Here is an 18,558-nt window from a genome sequence, read left to right on the forward strand (position 1 = left end):
CACTGGAACAAGCTGCCGGGGGGGGGGGGGGGGGGGGGGGGGGAGTCACCATCCCTGGAGGTGTTTAAAAAACGCATAGATGCGGTGATGTGGTTCAGTGCGGGGTTAACGGTTGGACTCGATGATCTCAAAAGTCTTTTCCAACCTATGCGATTCGATGCTTCTATGATCGGTTCTAGCGGCAGAAGGATGAGAGCAAGTGCGGTTTGCAAACGGCTGCCTCCTGCCCTGCAGCCCCCGGGCTCAGTGTGACACCAGCCAGGCCCTGGTGCTGGCGCCGGGGCCCCAGGAGCGCGGCCAGCGGCCAGCCCCGAGCCCCCAGCCCCGAGCCCCCAGCGGCCAGCCCCGAGCCCCCAGCGGCCCCGAGCCCCCAGCGGCCAGCCCCGAGCCCCCAGCGGCCAGCCCCGAGCCCCCAGCCCCGCAGCCCCCAGCCCCGCAGCCCCAGGCAGCCCCCGCGGAACGCCATTTGCCGCGGCCCCGGCGGGCTGGCGGAGGCGGGTGTTTCCCGGTTCCCTCGGCGCGGGCAGCCGGTGCGAGCAGGACCCGCCGCCCTGGCCCTGAGGGGCCGCGGCCGCTGCGAGCGGGAGGCGCGACGCCGTGCCCGGCGGGCGGCAGGTGCCAGCGGCGGTGCCGGTGCCAGCGGGGCCGGGGGGACGTCGCGGCTCCTCACGGCGGCGCGCGCGAGGCCGGAAGGGCGCGCGGGGGCGCCGCCATTTGGCGCGAGAGGGCGGCTGAGGCGGCGGGGGCGGCTGAGGCGGCGGGGGCGCCCCGCTCCCGCCCCGCTCCCGCCCCGCTCCCGCCCCGCTCCCGCTCCCGCCCCCGCCCCGCTCCCGCCCCGCGTTCCCTTTTCGGCACAGGAACCGTTACATCGCTTCGAGTGTCTGTGCGGTTCCCGCAGAGCGCGGCAGGTTTCCCGCAGAGCCCGTTCTGCCTTGTGGGCCGGGACCGCGTGTGCGCGGCGGCAAGTTGCCTAGAACGGAGAATGACGGTTGCTTGGGCGATTTGAAGTGAGAGTAAGTCAGCGTTAAAGGCTATTTCAAATAATTTCTAAGATACTGTTACATTAGATCGTCGTACACCAGGATCTCGCAGAAATTCCTCTAGTTTTTGTTGGTCCTAAGCCCTATGAAGAAAACAAGAAGCCAGGAACAATGCAATGCTTCCAGATTATTTCTGCTAGTAGCTAATAAGTAAATAAATAAATAAATAAATAAATATTTTTATGTACATCTAACATTATAAATATGGACTTTTTTAAAACTTTACACAGGGATATCCATCGGTTATGGTAATTATTAGACTTTAACGCATGTGGGAATTTGCCACCCTTTCCCTGTGAGGAATGCCAGCCCTCAGCGCTGCCTGGCTGTAGCGGAGTGAGGGAAATGTATCGGAACTCACTACAGCACATACACAGTACAGGTTTTCTTACATTTGTTTTAAAGTCAACCGATTTTATCTGCCAGCATAATCTCCAAATCGGTCGCTGTGAGCTTGGAAGCAAATGAAAGTGTTCCCCTGAAAGGAGCAGTTCTTGAGCTGGTGCTGCCCTGCTGCAACTGGAAGCAAAAACTGCCCCCAAGGAGAGCCTGGAAGTGGTGGAGAACCTGTCCTGGAAGGTCTGCAACTGCACTACTTCCAAGCAGAGGTGCCAGCAAAACTTGCAGACCTCACCTCTTCAACATCGTTACTTTGTTTTAGGCGTTTGAAATAGAATGGAGGTTTTCGTGCCAAGGGCTGTGGCTAGGGTGTCAGCCCTGGTTTGCCCTTTTCTGCATGTGTTTGCGCTCAATGTTGGAGGATGACTGCCTGTATTTTGAATGGTCGGCGCTGCGGAAATGTCTCATGTTTTGGGGAGTGTCGTTTCTACCCTGTGACCATTATAAAGGCTGTGTCTTGGCGAACTTATGACATCTGCCAAACAGTTTAGTGTGCCGCTGGAGCAGTGGGACCTCAGGGAAGAGACCGGCAGGGTCTGGACTTCCTAGCTCCTCAGGAGTCGTACAGCAAACCAGCATTTTGCAGTGCATGTCCTGGATGCCCTGTGGTGCAGCCTTGTCATAAGGATTTAAGATTGTGTATTGCATAGTGTGGACAAAGGACCTGAATTAATGATTTATTTTTTCATTACCTAGCAGATCAGGCACTGGCCTCCAAATCTGTTGTTCACAGTATCACATAATCAGGCTTTTGTGTCCATAAATAATCAAAGTACTTACAATCAGATTTTTGTTCCATTAGGTAGTCAAGAACTGATCAAAGTTTTATATGCTTTTACTTTAAATTGATCATCAAACTTTGAGAAATGTTATTTATATAAAATGAAATACGTAAGCACTGATACATGATTTAGGTTAGTTTCTTCCAGTTTCTTCTATAAAGCCGGAAAGTAAATATGAGATTGGCAAATCTAAACTTGTTTACAGTTATAATTGACTTTTGTAAATGCAGTTTGAATAGTCCCGATGATAGTTTCCTTTGCACTCCAAACTTCTATTCTGTTTTAGTCACAGAATCGTGATTTTACTTGCATGTGTTTAATCCCTTTGGAGAAAAAGAAGTGAACCAGCATAAAGCTTCTGGGGTTCTGTGTTTTTATAAGCTAGGACACTGGTCATTTTGGGAAGTTCTTACCAAACCTCAGCTTGTTCATTTGCAGTTATGTGAGGTACCTTTAATGAAGGATTGACTCCTGTTAGCCCCTCGGTATTTTTGAAGTAATGCAGCTTTGAAAGGAATCTGTCTGAGATTCTTCTATTTAAACAGCTATTTGTATAAAATTGCTTTAATACAGTTTAAGTGATGTGCTATGCATTGCTGGTGAATTGCGCTCCAAATGCTTCCTTTAAATGGTCATTAATATAAAGTCAAATTATACCCAGAAATACAAGGCAGGTGGGCTCCGGCAAATCAAATTCACCTGAATTCTAGTGTGCTGTGTTGGGGTTTGGATCTGTTTTTTTTAATATAAAACATTTACAAGCCCTGCAGTGATCTTTTTGAAGATAAGGTAAATAGTAATTAACTGTGCTGTGGAATTGAACCTTCCACCATCCTTACTGTGTCTTTGTGGATACTTCACAGTGTAGGGTAAATATTATTACTGCAAACATTGGAAATCATTTGGAACTCCCACAGTAAGACATTGTAGTTATTTTGGCTTGTCTAATATATGTTCACAGTGTATGTAGTTTTAAAGAAATACAGTAAAGGTAAGGACTGCTAAATGGAGGGTATGGGACTGAGATTTTATATTTAAATTTATATTAAAAAGTTGTATTGATTGGAATATCTAGTCCTGCCACTGCAGCGATGTCTTGAGCATGGACTCTATGTGGCTGTGTAAGTACTTGCACATGTAGATCGGACTCCAGAGCAAGATGTGTGGCTTTAATCGAAAAATGCTTTAGTTTGTCTTCATCTCTTGTGCTGATTGCCATTTTTGGTTTGTGTGGCGTGCCTGATGGAGCTGAGCGAATCTGTTGTGTTTTCATGCACTGGCAGATGGGGGTAGGCTTTTTAATGAAAATAAGGCAGATAGGATCCCTTCTTTAAAACTTAAATAGGTGGACGTAGCAGGAGGATTTGGTAGTGTCTTGTTTGCTTAAATGGAAAATATCAGAAGAATTCACAAAACTCCTTTAAGATTTGAAGCTCGTCTACTGGAGTGGATTCCCTGCTGCTCCCATTACATCAACTGTAAAGCTGCTATGACAAAGTTGGTTGCAAAGCCCCCTTCTTAAATCACTTGATTTAATAAGCACATATTAGATAATAATTGATTGCTGTATAATGTTGCGTGTTGTGGGAGCAGCCACTTCTTTGGGCAGTGTCAGAGCTCAGTCTGTCTGTCAAGACAGGTTTGTGTTCGCGTGACTGCAGCTCTGACACTGTTCGTAAGGAAGCTGATTTTCTCTGCCTCCCCCCGTCACCTACTCAGTCAATTCAGAACAAGCAGCTGCTGAACCCTTAAATGAGGGATGAAATACTTGTGCTTCTCTTTTTACCTGCTTGCTTGGCTGATTTGACCCAGCTTATAAAAACTAGTAGGACTTCCTTTCTATACAAATTCTGGAAGCTTCTGAACATCAATTTGCTGAGCCCTTTGTAGCCATTAGATTTTGCACATGGTATTCCTTCCCCGAGATTTAATTGAGTTGACAACGTGCTGAGATCTCTGTGATCACAGTGCTTGACGTGTGCTCTTTTGTGATCAGGTTTATGTAAGGCACATTTCCAGGGTGAAAGCTATGAGGTTTCAATCCATACCATCCTCAGTAGCAGCTCAGTGTTCTGCTCATACTCATTTCTGGGATACAACAGTGATTTCTGGTGTATAGGTAACGCTGGACCACAGTCTCGGATTCGCCTTCCATTATATTACAGTGTGCTTTCAACTGACACTTCAGGCAAGACAAGAAAAATGCCGTATTTGAATAACAGCATTCTGAACACTACTGTTTCATTTCTTTTTTTTAGCAAGAAACACACTTCAGGACTTGTGGTACAGGTTTTGAAGTCACTGACTGCTTCTGCAAATTAGTTGCTGCCCAGTTCCAGTTAGTATCATGTATATAAGACTGTTAAAATGGATTTTTTTGTTTCTCCTTGTATTTCCTGTCCTTACAATGTGGTACCTAGCTTATTTTTCCAACACTGTGATTGAGCATACAAACCTTACGTATTTCTATGAATATGAACCGATTTACAAGCAACAGTACCTTTTCACACTGCGGGAGCGCTTGAAATGCAAAGATGTAAATCCACTTCTAGTCATCTTGGTGTCTTCAAGTCCTAAGGATGTGGAGTCAAGGCAGGCCATCCGGATAACATGGGCATCTCAGAACCTCTGGTGGGGACATCGAATTCTGACCCTGTTCTTACTAGGACAGGATACTCAAAGAGAAGACAATCCTGCAGCACTGTCGGTAGAAGATGAAAGCATCCTCTGTGGTGACATAATTTGCCAGGATTTTATGGACACTTACGACAATCTCACCTTGAAAACGATCATGGCGTTTCGGTGGGTCAGTGAGTGCTGTTCAAATGCTAGATTCCTCATGAAGACCGATGCCGATGTCTTCATCAACACTGCTAACCTGGTAGAATTTCTTCTGAAGCTGAATTCCTCAGAAAGTGTTTTTACTGGTTATCCTCTTACAGATAACTTTGCCTACAGGGGCTTTCACAAAAAAATGTACATCTCACAACCTGAATGGATATTCGGTGTATATCCTTCGTATTGCAGTGGGTTGGGTTATATATTGCATGGAAAACTGGCTCTGAGGATTTATGAAATGATGAGTCATGTCAAACCTATTCGATTAGAGGATGTTTATGTTGGAATTTGTTTAAATATACTTAAAGTGAACATCACTATTCCAGGAGGTAAACAACAATTCTTTCTTTATAAAATTAATTTTCATATTTGTAAGTATAGAGATCTGATTGTGGTGCATGGCCTTACACCAAGTGAAATAGTCCAGTTTTGGCAGGATTTGTCATCAAACACTTCAGTTACTTGCCTTTGATTCTGTGATCATGTATGAACTTAAAACTATTCGGTGTAAAACTGTTAGAAGTACAGGGCAGCACAAAACCAGAGCTAAAGAGATGACTTTAGCTGAAGGAGGGCTGTGCTGCCGGGGCAAAGCTGCAATGGCAGCGTTCCTTTGGGACATTTTAATATTCTTAAATAAAAATATTAGGAATTCAGAAAGCACTTTTCCATGTCTGTCTCCCACACGTGCAGGATACTGCGGAATACTCTTCCCGTCTTCCTGTGGTGCTTCTCCATGTGGTGTGCTGTAACCACGGGATTTCTACATGAATCTTTTGGAATGTATAAAATGTCACTGTGGAACAATGTTTATGCCAAGAAACTGGCTTTGATGGTGCTTCCCAAATTCCTACTTTGATTTTTTTTTTAATCTCTTTTTTTGCAACTGCATAATCCTTTGCCACTCCCAAGTATTTGTTCTCTGCCTAGCATGGAACTTAGAACAACCTTCTTTGTCCTGGTTTCAGCTGGGAGAGAGTTAATTTCCTTCTCTATAGCTGGTGCAGCGCTGTGGTTTGGGTTTGGTGTGACAGCGGTGTTGACAGCGTGCTGATGTTTCTGGTTGTTGCTGGGTGATGTTTATACTGAGTCAAGGACCTTTCAGTTTCTGGGGCCCTGCCAGTGAGAGGGCTGGGGGACCCGGGAGCTGGGGGGACCCGGCCGGGACAGCTGACCCCCCTGACCCCAGGGTACCCCAGACCCTATGGCGTCACGCTCAGCACGTACAGCTGGGGGAGAAGGAGGAAGAGGCACGGGACATCCAGCATTACGGTGTTTGTCTTCCCGAGTAACGGTTACGCGTGACGGAGCCTGGCTTTCCTGGGGATGGCTGAACGCCTGCCTGCCCATGGGAGGTGGTGAATGAATTCCTTGCTTTGCTTGCGTGCGCAGCTTTTGCTTTACCTCCTAAATTGTTCTTACCTCAACCCCTGAGTTTTACATTCCTTTCCAACTCTTCCCTCCATCCCTCGGGCTGAGGAGGGAGTGAGCGGCAGTGCTTGGTTGCCAGCTGGGGTTAAACCACGGCAGCCTTTCAATGCATCACCTCAGTAATCCTTCTGGGCGTGTTGCACCTTCTTATTTACACGTATTGCCTCCGTAGTTGCTCTGAGAATGTTACAAGCCTGTGGATTTTGTGGGGTCTGCAGGAGCTGATGGGAAGTTCCAAAAATGTGATGCACTGTGTGTGTGTATTTCTAGCTATATTTATATACATATAAAATAGAACGGCTTTGGTGGCTTTGACAATGTGTGCAGACTCTGGAGGGCTAGATGCAGGCGAGCTCATGTGCAGTTTAATGACTAGACATCTCTAGTATATCGGGATAATCAAAACCCGCATCTGTAAAAGCAGACGTGTGTGTGTACTGATGCATCCCCAGAGCTTTGGAACCACACAGGGAAGATTAAAACATTTATACAATGACTTTATATCTGTTTCTAAAATAGTTTTCTTTCTTCAAATTTTTGAATCAAAAAAGTAAGAAATACCAAGATTTGTATTTCTTAAAGAAGACAAGCTCTACTACATCTGTAAAGACAGGTTTTTGAATCACTTTATTCGTATCAGCAAGGCCAAGTTTTCAGTAGTTTACACTTCTAATAGACAACAATACAGAATTTGCAATTGCATTAACATAATTATTCTTGACACACCCACTACACAGTGAAGGCAACATCCTGTACACCTAGAATGACAGAGCACTGCCACCTTATTTGTACTACAGCTAAGATGTTATGATGTATTTACATTTGGCTGTCTTTCAGATAGTCTCTTAGAGACAAATTAGAAGAGGTGCAGAAACCTCTAGTACCAAGTTGGAGGTTTCACCAGTTTTTTTGTTACATTGTGATTATGGTTGGTACTGAATCTCGCTATCTTTTCAACAACTGCACATGTTTTTTGATGGAATAATAGGATGTGTTGGTTTTTTTAGATATAAAAATGAGGTCTTGGGGACAATACTCTCTAGACAAGTATTTCAGATGTCAGTGTTCTAAGAATTTATGTTAAGAAGGTCAAAGTTTTCCAAAAATAGATTTCTTTTGTTAAACTAAATAGCTAAAGATACAGTATTGCATAACTGAGGGAAGAATGCTATTGTATTTCTAGAAACAGGTAGAACTGCAGCCGTTCCTATGGGTTTCGGATCTGTTGTTTGATTGTACTGTGGTCAGATCCTGAGAGCTCTGTGAGAAGTGTTTAACTTGTTCTTTGATTGTTTATACACCTTAAAAAAAAACACCTCCATTTTTTTTAGAAACCTGCCATGTTAAATGTTTAGAAATAAATAGTTTGTCATGAGAACACTGATACTACAGCACACATTGTATTGCTTTTTCAAAAAAAAAAAAAGTAATTGTGAAAGACTACGCAATCTTCAGAAACTGGATAGATAAAGCAGACAGTGCTCCTGTTGAGAGAGTACGAAACGAGTATCAAGAGAACTGGCTGTGCAGGGCCGCACTAAAAATGCAACTGTCACCAAGCACGGTATTTTTTATATTTGTGCCCCAGAACAATACTACTGATTGTAGATTACAAGGCTTTTGCTTTCACAAATGCAGGTTTATACACAGTGATCTGTTTATGCCACCTGAAATTTAACCTAAAGTGACATCAATTCTGCAAGAAATTTACATTGGAAAATATGCCTGCACCTGTTCTGGTTTTTTTTTACAAAACCCTCATTTCCAAATCTGGTTTGTATTTGAGTCTGACCTTATTATTGCTTAAAAGACCATAAAAATTCATAACTAAGCTAATGTTTCCACTTAAAGCAAGTATCAGGGAAGTTTCTAGTGTGTGCAGCCATGCAAGAGGTAAAAAAAAAGCTTAAAACTGTGAACTAATATAAACATTTAAGTCAGCGGTGGGCCCAAATTGTATAGCATCTGCCTACAATATTGTACTAAAAATGAAGTTTAAACCACTGGCTAAGATTTTTCCAAATCCTAAGGCTCCTTTTGTCGTGCAGGCAGGTGGTTCGGAAAGCTGTATTAAATCAGAATCCCAAGCACTCGTGATGTGGGTGTGAAAATGGGGCGCTCTGACTTGCAAAGCCCAATCATAATCCATCAGTCGAAGGTGTTGGGAAACCACTGCTGGGTGGGCAGCAAAAGAGGTTTACAATGTGAAATGTCAAGCCTGTGCTGCCTGTATGTCACTTCGGAAGAGTTAAAAAGTCAAATGTATCAATGCTTGTGTGCATTGGAGAACAGGCAAGCTCAAAGTGAACCATGAAGCAGTACGTGCTGCCAATTCAGGGCATTATTCTCTATGATCAGTTCGCTATTAAGAGGACACAGACGGTTTGGAGTATTTTCCTAAGTTTTGCCTTACGTTTTCTAGTCACTACTAAAGCCTTCCAGTGGAAGTTCATTGCGAGTAACTCATGAATGCCTGGATGCACAATAAATAATGTAATTTTTATCACATTTCTTTCAAATTTAAACTAAAAACTGATTGAAGGCTGTTAACCAAGCGATGCTGAGTTCCTGATAGGTGTCCCTGGGTTACGTTAGGTATGTTGAAGAAGTTTGGGAGGCAGAACTTTGCTCCGTATTCCTAAAATGTTTGTTAATCTCCATTTTTGTCTGAGTAGCGTGTATACCATTTTGGTTGTTCAGGAAGTACTTTACAGTTCACCTAAGGTCGAGGTGGTAGGGAAGGAGATGTCGCACTTTCTGCACTCTCTGTTAAATTAGGCTTGCCAGGTTTTAATGCAGTTACTGTATGTTGCATATTGAGCTGTAAACCGTATCCAAATGCAAGTACTCCATGTAGGAGGGGAAGAAAACCAAGTTAAACTGAAGCTAAGCAGATGGTTGGGTTTGGTGGTGGGTTTTTCGTGTGTAGTTGAGTCCACATTTTAAAGAAACCTAAAATTGTAAAACCAACACAACCCCCTCCCCCCTCCCCCATTTATATATTGGGTTTCTAAAAATCCTAAAGCCACTTCCTTTCACAGGACTAAAGAGAGCATAGCCTGTCTCCGAAACGCTGCTGTTACGTGATGCTTCGCTAAAGGTGGTATCGACCTGCAACTCAGATGAGGAGGTACTACCTGTGGTACAGCACCGTTTGTCTCACCTGCCCTTGTGGGACTCTGGGACTTAGTTTTCCTCCTATAAAATAAGGACTGAACAGTATAAAATTTACCCGAAGTGACCTCCCTTGGGATGGTTTACATACCGGAGCTCTGTTTACCTCTAGCCTTCTGACAGCTGCTGCACAGTGTGTTCGTTTTCCAGACCACATTAATCCAAATAATCTGAATGAGTGGGGTTTATACAGTGTGAGGGTGTCACGGCCGCCCCGGCTGGGGTGGGGCTCAGCCCAAACTCCTAGCTGCTTCTCTCAGTAATGCTTTGCCTGCGGTGGTCCTCCACCTAGGAGTAAAGTGCAGTGTCCCCTGAGCTTGCAATAAAGATAAAATCTTAAAAACGTTTCTGGCTTTGAGTGAAAAAAATGTTACAAACAAGCCTGAAGAGGCTCTTATCTACAATAATACAGCCGCCTCCTACTAAATGGAAGCTGTCCTTAACCAAGATGGATTGCCTAAACATTGCGCTTTGTTATCTGGTGTGTTGTGTAGGATTTTTGTTAACGAAGCTCTGACCTGCCCTTGCAGAGTTCCAAACGTGCAGTTCATTCTCGAAATGACTGTCTCGAGTGTTTCTCAGGGAGTGTTTCCCAATACCCTGTGTAAAAGCGGTTTTACAGCCGCTCAGTGTAACATTCGCACAGTACGTGTTTTAAAGTTGTTTTTCCACACCCCGCTCCTAACAACTTTGTAGTTAAGTTACGTGACGGTTTGAACTTTTTAAAGAGTTGATTTCATTTGTAAATCCAGCATGGCTAACCACCGCTTACGTTCTGTACCTAGCTTACATGCACAGGAACGACGTACCAAGGAGCAGCGAGTGATTCGCTAGAGAGTGGAACTAGCTCTAAAGAACTTTTCCCAAACGAATCATGTTTTCAACATAACTAAATTTGTCTTTCCAGAAGGAAGAAATTTAAAAATGACACACGGACTTTGGCAGTTGTGTTGTGGGAGCCTCTGGCCATCAAGAACAGCTGGAGCCAGCGGGGTGCAGGGGCGCGGGAGCAGCCGGGCACGGAGCCAGCCTGCCTTCCCGGGGCGGCAGCAGCGTGGTGGCACCGGCACTGACGTGCGGGACGCTGAGCAGGTGTCCCACTGCCAGCCCACACAGCTGGACTTCAGGACTCTCATTCCTACCAGGATTAAAGCAAGTGCGGATCAAGTAAGTGCAGATCAAGTACGGTTTCACCTGAATTGCTCTCACACCCCTGAATACAGCGCATGAATTCCCGGAGAGCAGGGTTTGATAGTTCTGCATTTAGATTCCTAAAATGTTGTAACTGGTTATTAATTTCATTAACTTGGTGGAATAAAGGCTGAAGTAGATCTGAGCATCCACATTCCTAGAAGTACTAACACATTTCCAAAGGCTTAAAAGAATAGAGGGTTGGCCATTCAAATGCAGAAAAAAGTGCTTTATTTCCCTATTGCTCAACTAATTGGAATTCTTCCTTAAGACTGAGCAGCCCAGACACAGGAGCTGAGCTGCTCACGAAAGTGGATTTCAAAACTTTACTCAAGAACTGCTCTTGTTGTGAGCATCTATCTATGGTTTTAGATAGGCTTCGGCTGCTTTGGCCGCACACGTTTTGCTTGACAGAGCGTCTAGACTATCATCTATAACCAGAGACACCTGATACCTACAACTTTAACTTACCTAAAGGAAAACTATATGTAAAGCAGCTGCTTACCTAAGCCTTAGACTGTCACCACTATATAAATAATAGTGATTAAAACTGCAACCCAGTATTAACTTAACTGTATATATCTCTTTAGATACGAGTCCTCAGGTTTAGGGAGGTACTTTATCACCATACTGACTGCACGGAGGGGCAGCAGCTCTGGATATACAGCTGCCAGCTTCCGCAGGACATTCTAAATTCTGACCCTGCGATGGTGCACAGCCAGCTTTCGGAATGGAGGCCTAAAAACCTACTTCAGGAAATGAAAGGCTGGTGAGTTTGGGGTTTTTTTTCCTTTAGTATAATCACTTACTAGATGTTTCTCTGTGTAAAATAAGTATCAGATACATTAGCAATACATTAATATTAAAAGCAAGGATGTCGTATATTCTAAGAGGCAGCTGAACAACAAAACTCCCTTACTTTCAAGATGCAGCGTTAGTGTTTATGTAGGAAACACTGTCAGCTCAAGCAGATGCAGTGCTTTAGTACTAACTTTTGTATTCTAACAACTTGACAACTTACATAATTTTCCCTTACATAAATGGTAAAATACCGTAATAACATCAGCAGCAGTTGGTACTGGCCTTGTGTTCACAAGTCAGTGGACAATACATGATGTTGGATGGAATTTATTTATAGTTACCTAAACGTTCTATTCAGTAAAACAGGCTCATTCATTTCAAATTTTGTATTTTTAGAAATTGTAGGACCGCAGTGCTGATGCGAGCCTCACAATGCTGTCTGCGACTGTCCCTCCCCCGCGAGACAGGATCAATACGCCCAGACCACTCCTGCTGGATGTTGCAACAAAAGAAGCGGCGTACGATTTATACAAAATAAAATAGCGTCTCCTGCCGCCCCCGAGACTCCCAGTGAAGTATGGACTCTCCCAAGCTGGATCGCTGCGCTCTGTGTAAGCCGCGCTGTTGCCAAACATTTGGATCCCACTAACAAGCATTTAAAATGCATTCACCAAGGTTGCAAAGCCACCCACGTGGGAGGGGGAGCTGGCAGGGGCCGCAGGGCCGCACTGTGGTGTGCCAAACTTTCACGCCTGTTTTTTTAGCATCTGAGCGTCTGCGTTTCGTAGCTGCGCCTGCGGATGCACGCCTTCAGCCCGCGCTGCTCTGGCACTGCTATAAAATTCAGCCTGAGAGAACGGGCCTGCATTCACCTCCTCGTGAACTGCACGAGGGACAACGGGAACTTCTAATGACTTTTTTCACAGGGGCTGAGAGCAACTACTCGCAGAATGCTGCGTGGGTACGTGCTGAGGCCAGGCCTGCCACTAGGCGGAGCTGCGATCGCACCTAACCAGGCCGGGACCGAGACCCGGCATCCCCGCGGCTGCACCAGCAGCTACAAACGGGGATGGTTACAGTCCGTCCGTTACACCAGTGAAAAGCCCAACACCCCACTGGTATATAATCAGAACGATAAACTAAATGGCAGTCCATAAGCCAAATGAAAAGCTAAATGGCAGTATCTTTAAAATGCATGATGTGAGTTACAGTGTTAGCTTGTAACGTCACTGGGAAAAACCCAAACGCTTCCAAGCTCTGGATGAGATGACTAATTACAAGGTACATTTTTTCATATTGGACCGTATGGAAGATGCTTTTTGGCAGCAACTTCATGTTTTTCTGCATGGGACGCTCTTGAGGAACAGATGTCACCGGTGGAGCTACTCGGGCTTAAGCAGCAAAAAATTCTGCGAACAAACACGGCCAGAGGGAGCTCTCAGGTCTGCACAAGCCACTGCAGCCGGACGGCATCTCCCTTTGCGTGCAGAGGTGCCCAGGCAGCAGGGAAGCAGCACCGAGGATGCCCCTGCGATGCTGTGACGCATTCTGCCAGGTGGCTCGAGCATACGTGGGGTATTTCTGGTTACAGTGTCCAGCAGTGCTTTCCAGATGTAGGATGTATTATTAAGGCAGTGGAGGATCAGACCCTAGACTGTTTAGGTTGCATAAGCAATATGTACATTGGTTAATCTTGTCATCCAGCAGCTGTATGTATCACAGCAGAATTTGGCACAAATCAGCACGACTGGAAAGTTATAGGTGTCCAGATCTGCATTAAAAACTTCTTTGAAGACTTCTAGCAGGGAGCATAGGTAGGCACTGCGCATGTATGTGGAAGACCGCACAAAGCCTCTCATCTCCGTTAGTCCTTCATCTTTAAACCTAAAGTAGCTATAACTATTTTTTTAAAATAATAAACCCAAAAGTCAACAACCTTACCAGAGATCATTGGCGTGAATGTCTTTGGCCAGGAGAGAGCTACTAGAAAGGTGGGAGTGTTGCAGAGAGAATTGAAGGTGCTAAAACATCTATTGTTGCACCTGCAGACGCTTGAAATAGGGCTGATTCAGTAACTGACTGGACAGGCCTGTGAGTGACAGAGTAAATGAGTCCTGGAGTAAATCTCCAGACATGCCTGCAGAGCAGTTCTGCATTGCACTGCACTATGTGTTTCCCCAAATCCTGCGAGCATGGCTTACTTCCAGAGCAGGCCACGTTCCCACTGCTTCCTCACGGCTGCCTCAGGAGTCTGTGAATGCGTACGGATTCCTGCCACCTCATTTTCCCATCTGTCTCGAATGCCAGAGCAACCGGCAGGCGAGCTGTGCTCAGCAGGTCGGGCACCCCCCGCAACGCTCGCTAACCTCAAGAACATGAGCTGCAGGAGCCTTAGTGGCAGCCATGAGCTTTTTGCTCAAGCGGCGTTAGCCTATAATGGTTTTTTTGGAGCTGACCACTGTTCCAGTTCCAGTTTCTCAAAGGATTAGTAGTGATGTCTCTGCTACACAAGCGTCCCTCGGCTTTAGAGTTCTGTAGGCTGCTGACTCTAATTCTTCTTTTCCCTGGGCAGCCATTTTGACAAACATCCAGGCTGTCCCCTCCAAAGAAAAGCCAGTACAATGGAAACATCATCTGTGAAGGAGAAAGGAAAGGCAAACACGACATGCACCAGGAACTCTGCCTGGAGCACAGTTTGGATACTGCTGCTGTAGCATTACTGAGTACACGATTAAGCACTCCCCATGAAAATATCACACAAGGTTTTCATTTCACAGCATTCTAACCTCAAATACCTTTTCAAAATAAAATAACTGAGGCGCTCGGCAATTATTAACATTCCCTGTTAGCTGCTCAATTTAACTGCACAGTTGCATTTAAAATTCACTGAATGCACAGTTCAAGAGATGTAAAAAGTACAAAATCTTCCATCCTCTGGGGAAGGACCGGTGGTGGGCTGGCTGCCTGCTGGCTTCAGAGGGTGTGGGACACTTCTGTACTCCTCTTTTCACTTGCCTGTTACTCAGCGTCAAGGGGCTCTACCCAGAGTCTGGGATGAGAAGAGGCTGCTAAAGGGTATGTGTACAACGTGAATAGCACTGGGAATAGCAACAGATCCAATTAAGAGTTGTGACGATCTCCAAACAGATGAAAGGAGGGAATTTTGTTGGGGAAGAGATACCCTAGGGACAACATGGAAAGACTAAGACGGACATTCCTTCTCCAGCAGAAATTTGTGCTCATTCATTTTTGCCTTGAGAGACACACACCCGCTCTGCACAACCACAACGCATCACAGTATTTTAGGGATCAGCAAGCCACTGGCCCCAAAACGCTGTAGGGTGATGAGAAATATTGCGTCTACCCAGGAAACAGACAACACTAGTTAACGCGCTGCACCCCTGATTCACCTCGGGACCTAAACGCGGACAGCCTCCACCACCTTCAAGATGAGAGACTTCAGCAGATCGGCCAGGACCGCCCTGTGAGGGGAGGGAATGCCAAGGATAGCTGTAAGACGCGACAGGGGTAAGCCATCCATCCGAAATACTGACCTCCAGCTCAGGCCCTGGCTCTGTCCCACTGACACGCGCTGCCCTGGCGCTCCGCGGCTGTTGCCTCTCGATCATGAAGCAGGCAGCTAAACTGTCAGAGGTAGAGCAAACTCAGACAGTCGTTGTTTAAACTTACAGCAGTCACAGATTCCAAAATTAAATACTGAAAGCTAGATCTAAACATATTTTTATGTAGATCTAACACAAGCTTTCATCTCCACAGTGCAGTGACACTGCCTGGGATTTATACATTATACCAACACACGGTTCTAGAGTGACCTTCCCCCGGATTAACACCACAAATTAATCTGCAGCAGTACAAGGAAGTCTTTTAATAGGCTTGACTTCCATCTAGGTAGCTCTGCGGAATGCCCTGTTTTAATTAGTTTTCCAAACAGTCACTCAGGAAATTAATTTCATCTTGCATTCCTTTCTTTACACGTCTGTGAAAAGTCCATGCCAAAAAAACACTGTAAAGGGTGGGTCTCGGTGAATGACAGGCATCCTTCTATCACGACAGAGCCATTTTTTGCTATGGAAGGTGTCAGACCTCACCGTATTTTGTTGAACTTTAACATTAGTTGGTTTGAATACAATATGGCGTAGAAGAAATGTTATTAGAGTATCGCACAGACTGAGTAAACATGTGGCTTCAGGTAATTCAGTAACTATACCTAATCACATGGTCGGCGGGGATTTATTTAAGGGGGGTGAGGTTAAACAAAGCGAGAGAGCCAGTTCTGTGGTAGCAGGCTAATAGTTGGCTCCTCTTCCTCCTTCATATCAATAACAGGCCAATAATCACAAACCTTTTCCTATACAACCTTATCACTGCAGATTAAAACCAGAAAGAGATGAGAAACATGAGAATCATTCTGAAGAATCACACCGATGAGTGAGAAGCAGCATCATTCCTATCACTTGCTCTTAAGCGGCAGCACTGCCCTGACCCTGCCGTGCACCTGAACGAGCCTTTGACTGTTAGAAATGATCAAATGGAATCAAACGAAATGCGCACACAGGATTTGTAAAGAAAATTCTGAAATGGAAGATTACAGTTAGTTTCTAAGGAGCAGCAAGGTCACAGGAGACAGGTACATGTGAACAAATGTAATTCTTATCACTCAGAATGAATTTGTTGTATTGCTCCTTTTGTTAAGCAAAGAACAAAGACCAGAGGGATCTGTTCCTTTTGTGTAGAACCTTAATGGTATTTACTACAGCTTTCTACTATGTTTAAAATGTAAGAGTTTGTTTTTAGTTCAGAGTGAGGCAGAGAACCGCTGGCAATTACTGTTCTTCCGTTTTGCTGCTATTCCTGAACTTCACCACCATCACTGTTATATTATCAGGACATCCTCTGTAAAAGGACTGTAGAACTATACTCTTTGCACCGAAGTGTGGCTCATCCAAGCGTTCCTTGATGAATCGGACAGCTTCCTCGTTGCTGAAAGCATCCCACAGACCATCCGACGCCAAGATCATGAACTCTGGCTGCAGTTTGTCCAGGTCAAAGGTAAGAATATCGGGGTCGGGAATGACAACATTCAGGTTCTTCAGAGGGTAATCTCCTAACGAGCGGGACATGGCCAGGATCCCCTGCACGCGCCAGGAGCCATTGAAGCTGATAAAACCACCTGGAGAGAAACACCAACACTTAAAGCCGTTCTTTTGCAAGTTAGAGCATTCGCCTGGCTCCCTGCCAGAGCCCCCCACCATTCCATCCTGCAGCATCCTGAGGCGTGCAGACGTTACCGATCTCAGAAAGCAGGACATGGCTTAAGTAAAGCTCGGAGCGCTGCGGGGAAGAGCTGGATTGTGGCTGCTAGTGCTATTGAAACAGCTGAAGCAGGCAAGTCATGAATAGCTCAGCTTTCAAACGAAGCAGCTTCATGCTTTACTCCCCCAGAGACCGACACCTTACTGAGCACAGGTGTCCCTGCAGCACACAACTTACTGGTCAGAAAGCCTCATGGCAACGTTAAGACAAAAATAGAGAAGGCAAATCTTTATGTTCTTGTGTTAGTGAACCTCCTTTTCCGTTTTCCCTGTTTCAGAAGATCTACGAAGGAAACAACACTGAAAACACCCTGCAGTAGGACGCACATCTCACTTTAAGGCATAAAGCAAAGCAGCAAGTGCAAAACCATTTATAGGCTCTTCCTTCAAGCTGCCTTGAATGAGCGGTGTCAAAAAGGACCAAAAAACTGCTGTGAACAAACGGATCGTGAAATTTTACTTCGAGTCGGAAAGATGCAGTGTGGGATCTGACTGACTGATTTTACCATCACCAGGATTAAGGCTACTTCTAGTTGAAAATATATTCTTTTATTTAGGGGTTACTTACAGCGAGAGAACATTTTGCACTGAAATCGATGACTGAGGCTGGCAGCCCCTGGTTGCTACACACTCTGGCTGTGCCAGGGAGGGAACAGCACAGTATTCAAGGTCAAAGAGTGAAACTGAGGCACCTTCAATTCCTGTGCATGCATCTGCGTGCCACTGTCTGCACTGTTCCACAGCAATATTCCTGCCACTGGAACGTGAATGAAAAGCTACTTGAGGACAAAAAGATTGCTAACATGGAACATTAAAATCTATGACGAAATTAGGGGAACTGTTGTCTTTTGTGTCTGCAAGCTGTCTGCTTTGGTGTTCTTATAAATGTATTTGTTCTTTGTCGATATCAGGACGTTTTCAGCTCTGCACCTCAGCCTATGTGTTATTTGTCAGTCACCTACTCACCTAAATCTTATGATAGCGTTTCCATTCCTGGTTGGCTGATCTAATCTGTAAATTCTTTCTGCTTTCAGGTGAAACTATATTTCATTTGTTGATTCATGGTTGCTAAAAGCTTGAAACTTGGTTTGTGTTAAAATCAGCAGAAACACCACTTTTTATCTGGGTGTTCAGAGCCTCCGTTGTGAAGATGCTTCCTTCCGTAGCCAAAGAAAGGAAGGACCTGCGAGCCTACGGCAGCTCCCTCAAACACACCTCATCCAGCTGCTGCTGTAGGTTTTGGGGGCACCTCGGCTGAACGTTGCACAGCCACCTGCTCACCAGCTCTAGGTTTTTTCCTCAGCCATTAGGACTATAGTAACTGGAGTGTGATCATCTGTATGTATTGGAATGACAGGGGAAGCAAAAAGCAATAAGAAAAGGCAGTTTTAAGTAGACATTTTACACATAATTAGAGGAGAGCAATGCCTGCACCCGTTACTGTACCTGCAGAGCAGGCAGCTGATGCTGCCGAGTTGCTGAGCACGCTTACTCCAGTCTTTGCAGGCTGTGCTTACGTGTACAAAGTGACTTTTCGGTGCCGTTCTCACATGGCACCTGGAACTGCCT

At 45.2% G+C, this 18,558-nt stretch overlaps 2 protein-coding genes across 4 annotated transcripts in view; one reads left to right on the forward strand and one right to left on the reverse strand.

The window, feature by feature from the left end:
* The first annotated feature begins 801 nt into the window (after nucleotides 1-801).
* On the forward strand, nucleotides 802-6,123 carry B3GALNT1 (beta-1,3-N-acetylgalactosaminyltransferase 1 (globoside blood group)). Its single transcript, XM_056358277.1, has 2 exons — nucleotides 802-1,013; nucleotides 4,241-6,123. Exon 2 carries the CDS (start codon nucleotides 4,569-4,571, stop codon nucleotides 5,529-5,531), a length of 963 nt encoding a protein of 320 aa, XP_056214252.1. The 5' UTR covers nucleotides 802-1,013; nucleotides 4,241-4,568; the 3' UTR covers nucleotides 5,532-6,123.
* Nucleotides 6,124-7,092: 969 nt separating this feature from the next.
* Nucleotides 7,093-18,558, reverse strand: part of PPM1L (protein phosphatase, Mg2+/Mn2+ dependent 1L) — a 108,493-nt gene continuing 97,027 nt past the window's right edge. For all 3 annotated transcript variants that reach the window (XM_056358275.1, XM_056358274.1, XM_056358276.1), the window contains exon 4: nucleotides 7,093-16,847. In XM_056358275.1, coding sequence (XP_056214250.1) covers nucleotides 16,501-16,847 — 347 coding nt within the window. In that variant the 3' untranslated portion in view covers nucleotides 7,093-16,500. The remainder of the gene's footprint in view (nucleotides 16,848-18,558) is intronic.

This window comes from Falco biarmicus, chromosome 13 (genome assembly GCF_023638135.1).
Source record: "Falco biarmicus isolate bFalBia1 chromosome 13, bFalBia1.pri, whole genome shotgun sequence".
NCBI classification, from domain to species: Eukaryota; Metazoa; Chordata; class Aves; order Falconiformes; family Falconidae; genus Falco; species Falco biarmicus.

Excerpts from the sequence above, each read along its gene's own strand:
- B3GALNT1 (XM_056358277.1), top strand. The coding sequence starts at position 4,569 with ATGTATATAAGACTGTTAAAATGGATTTTTTTGTTTCTCCTTGTATTT.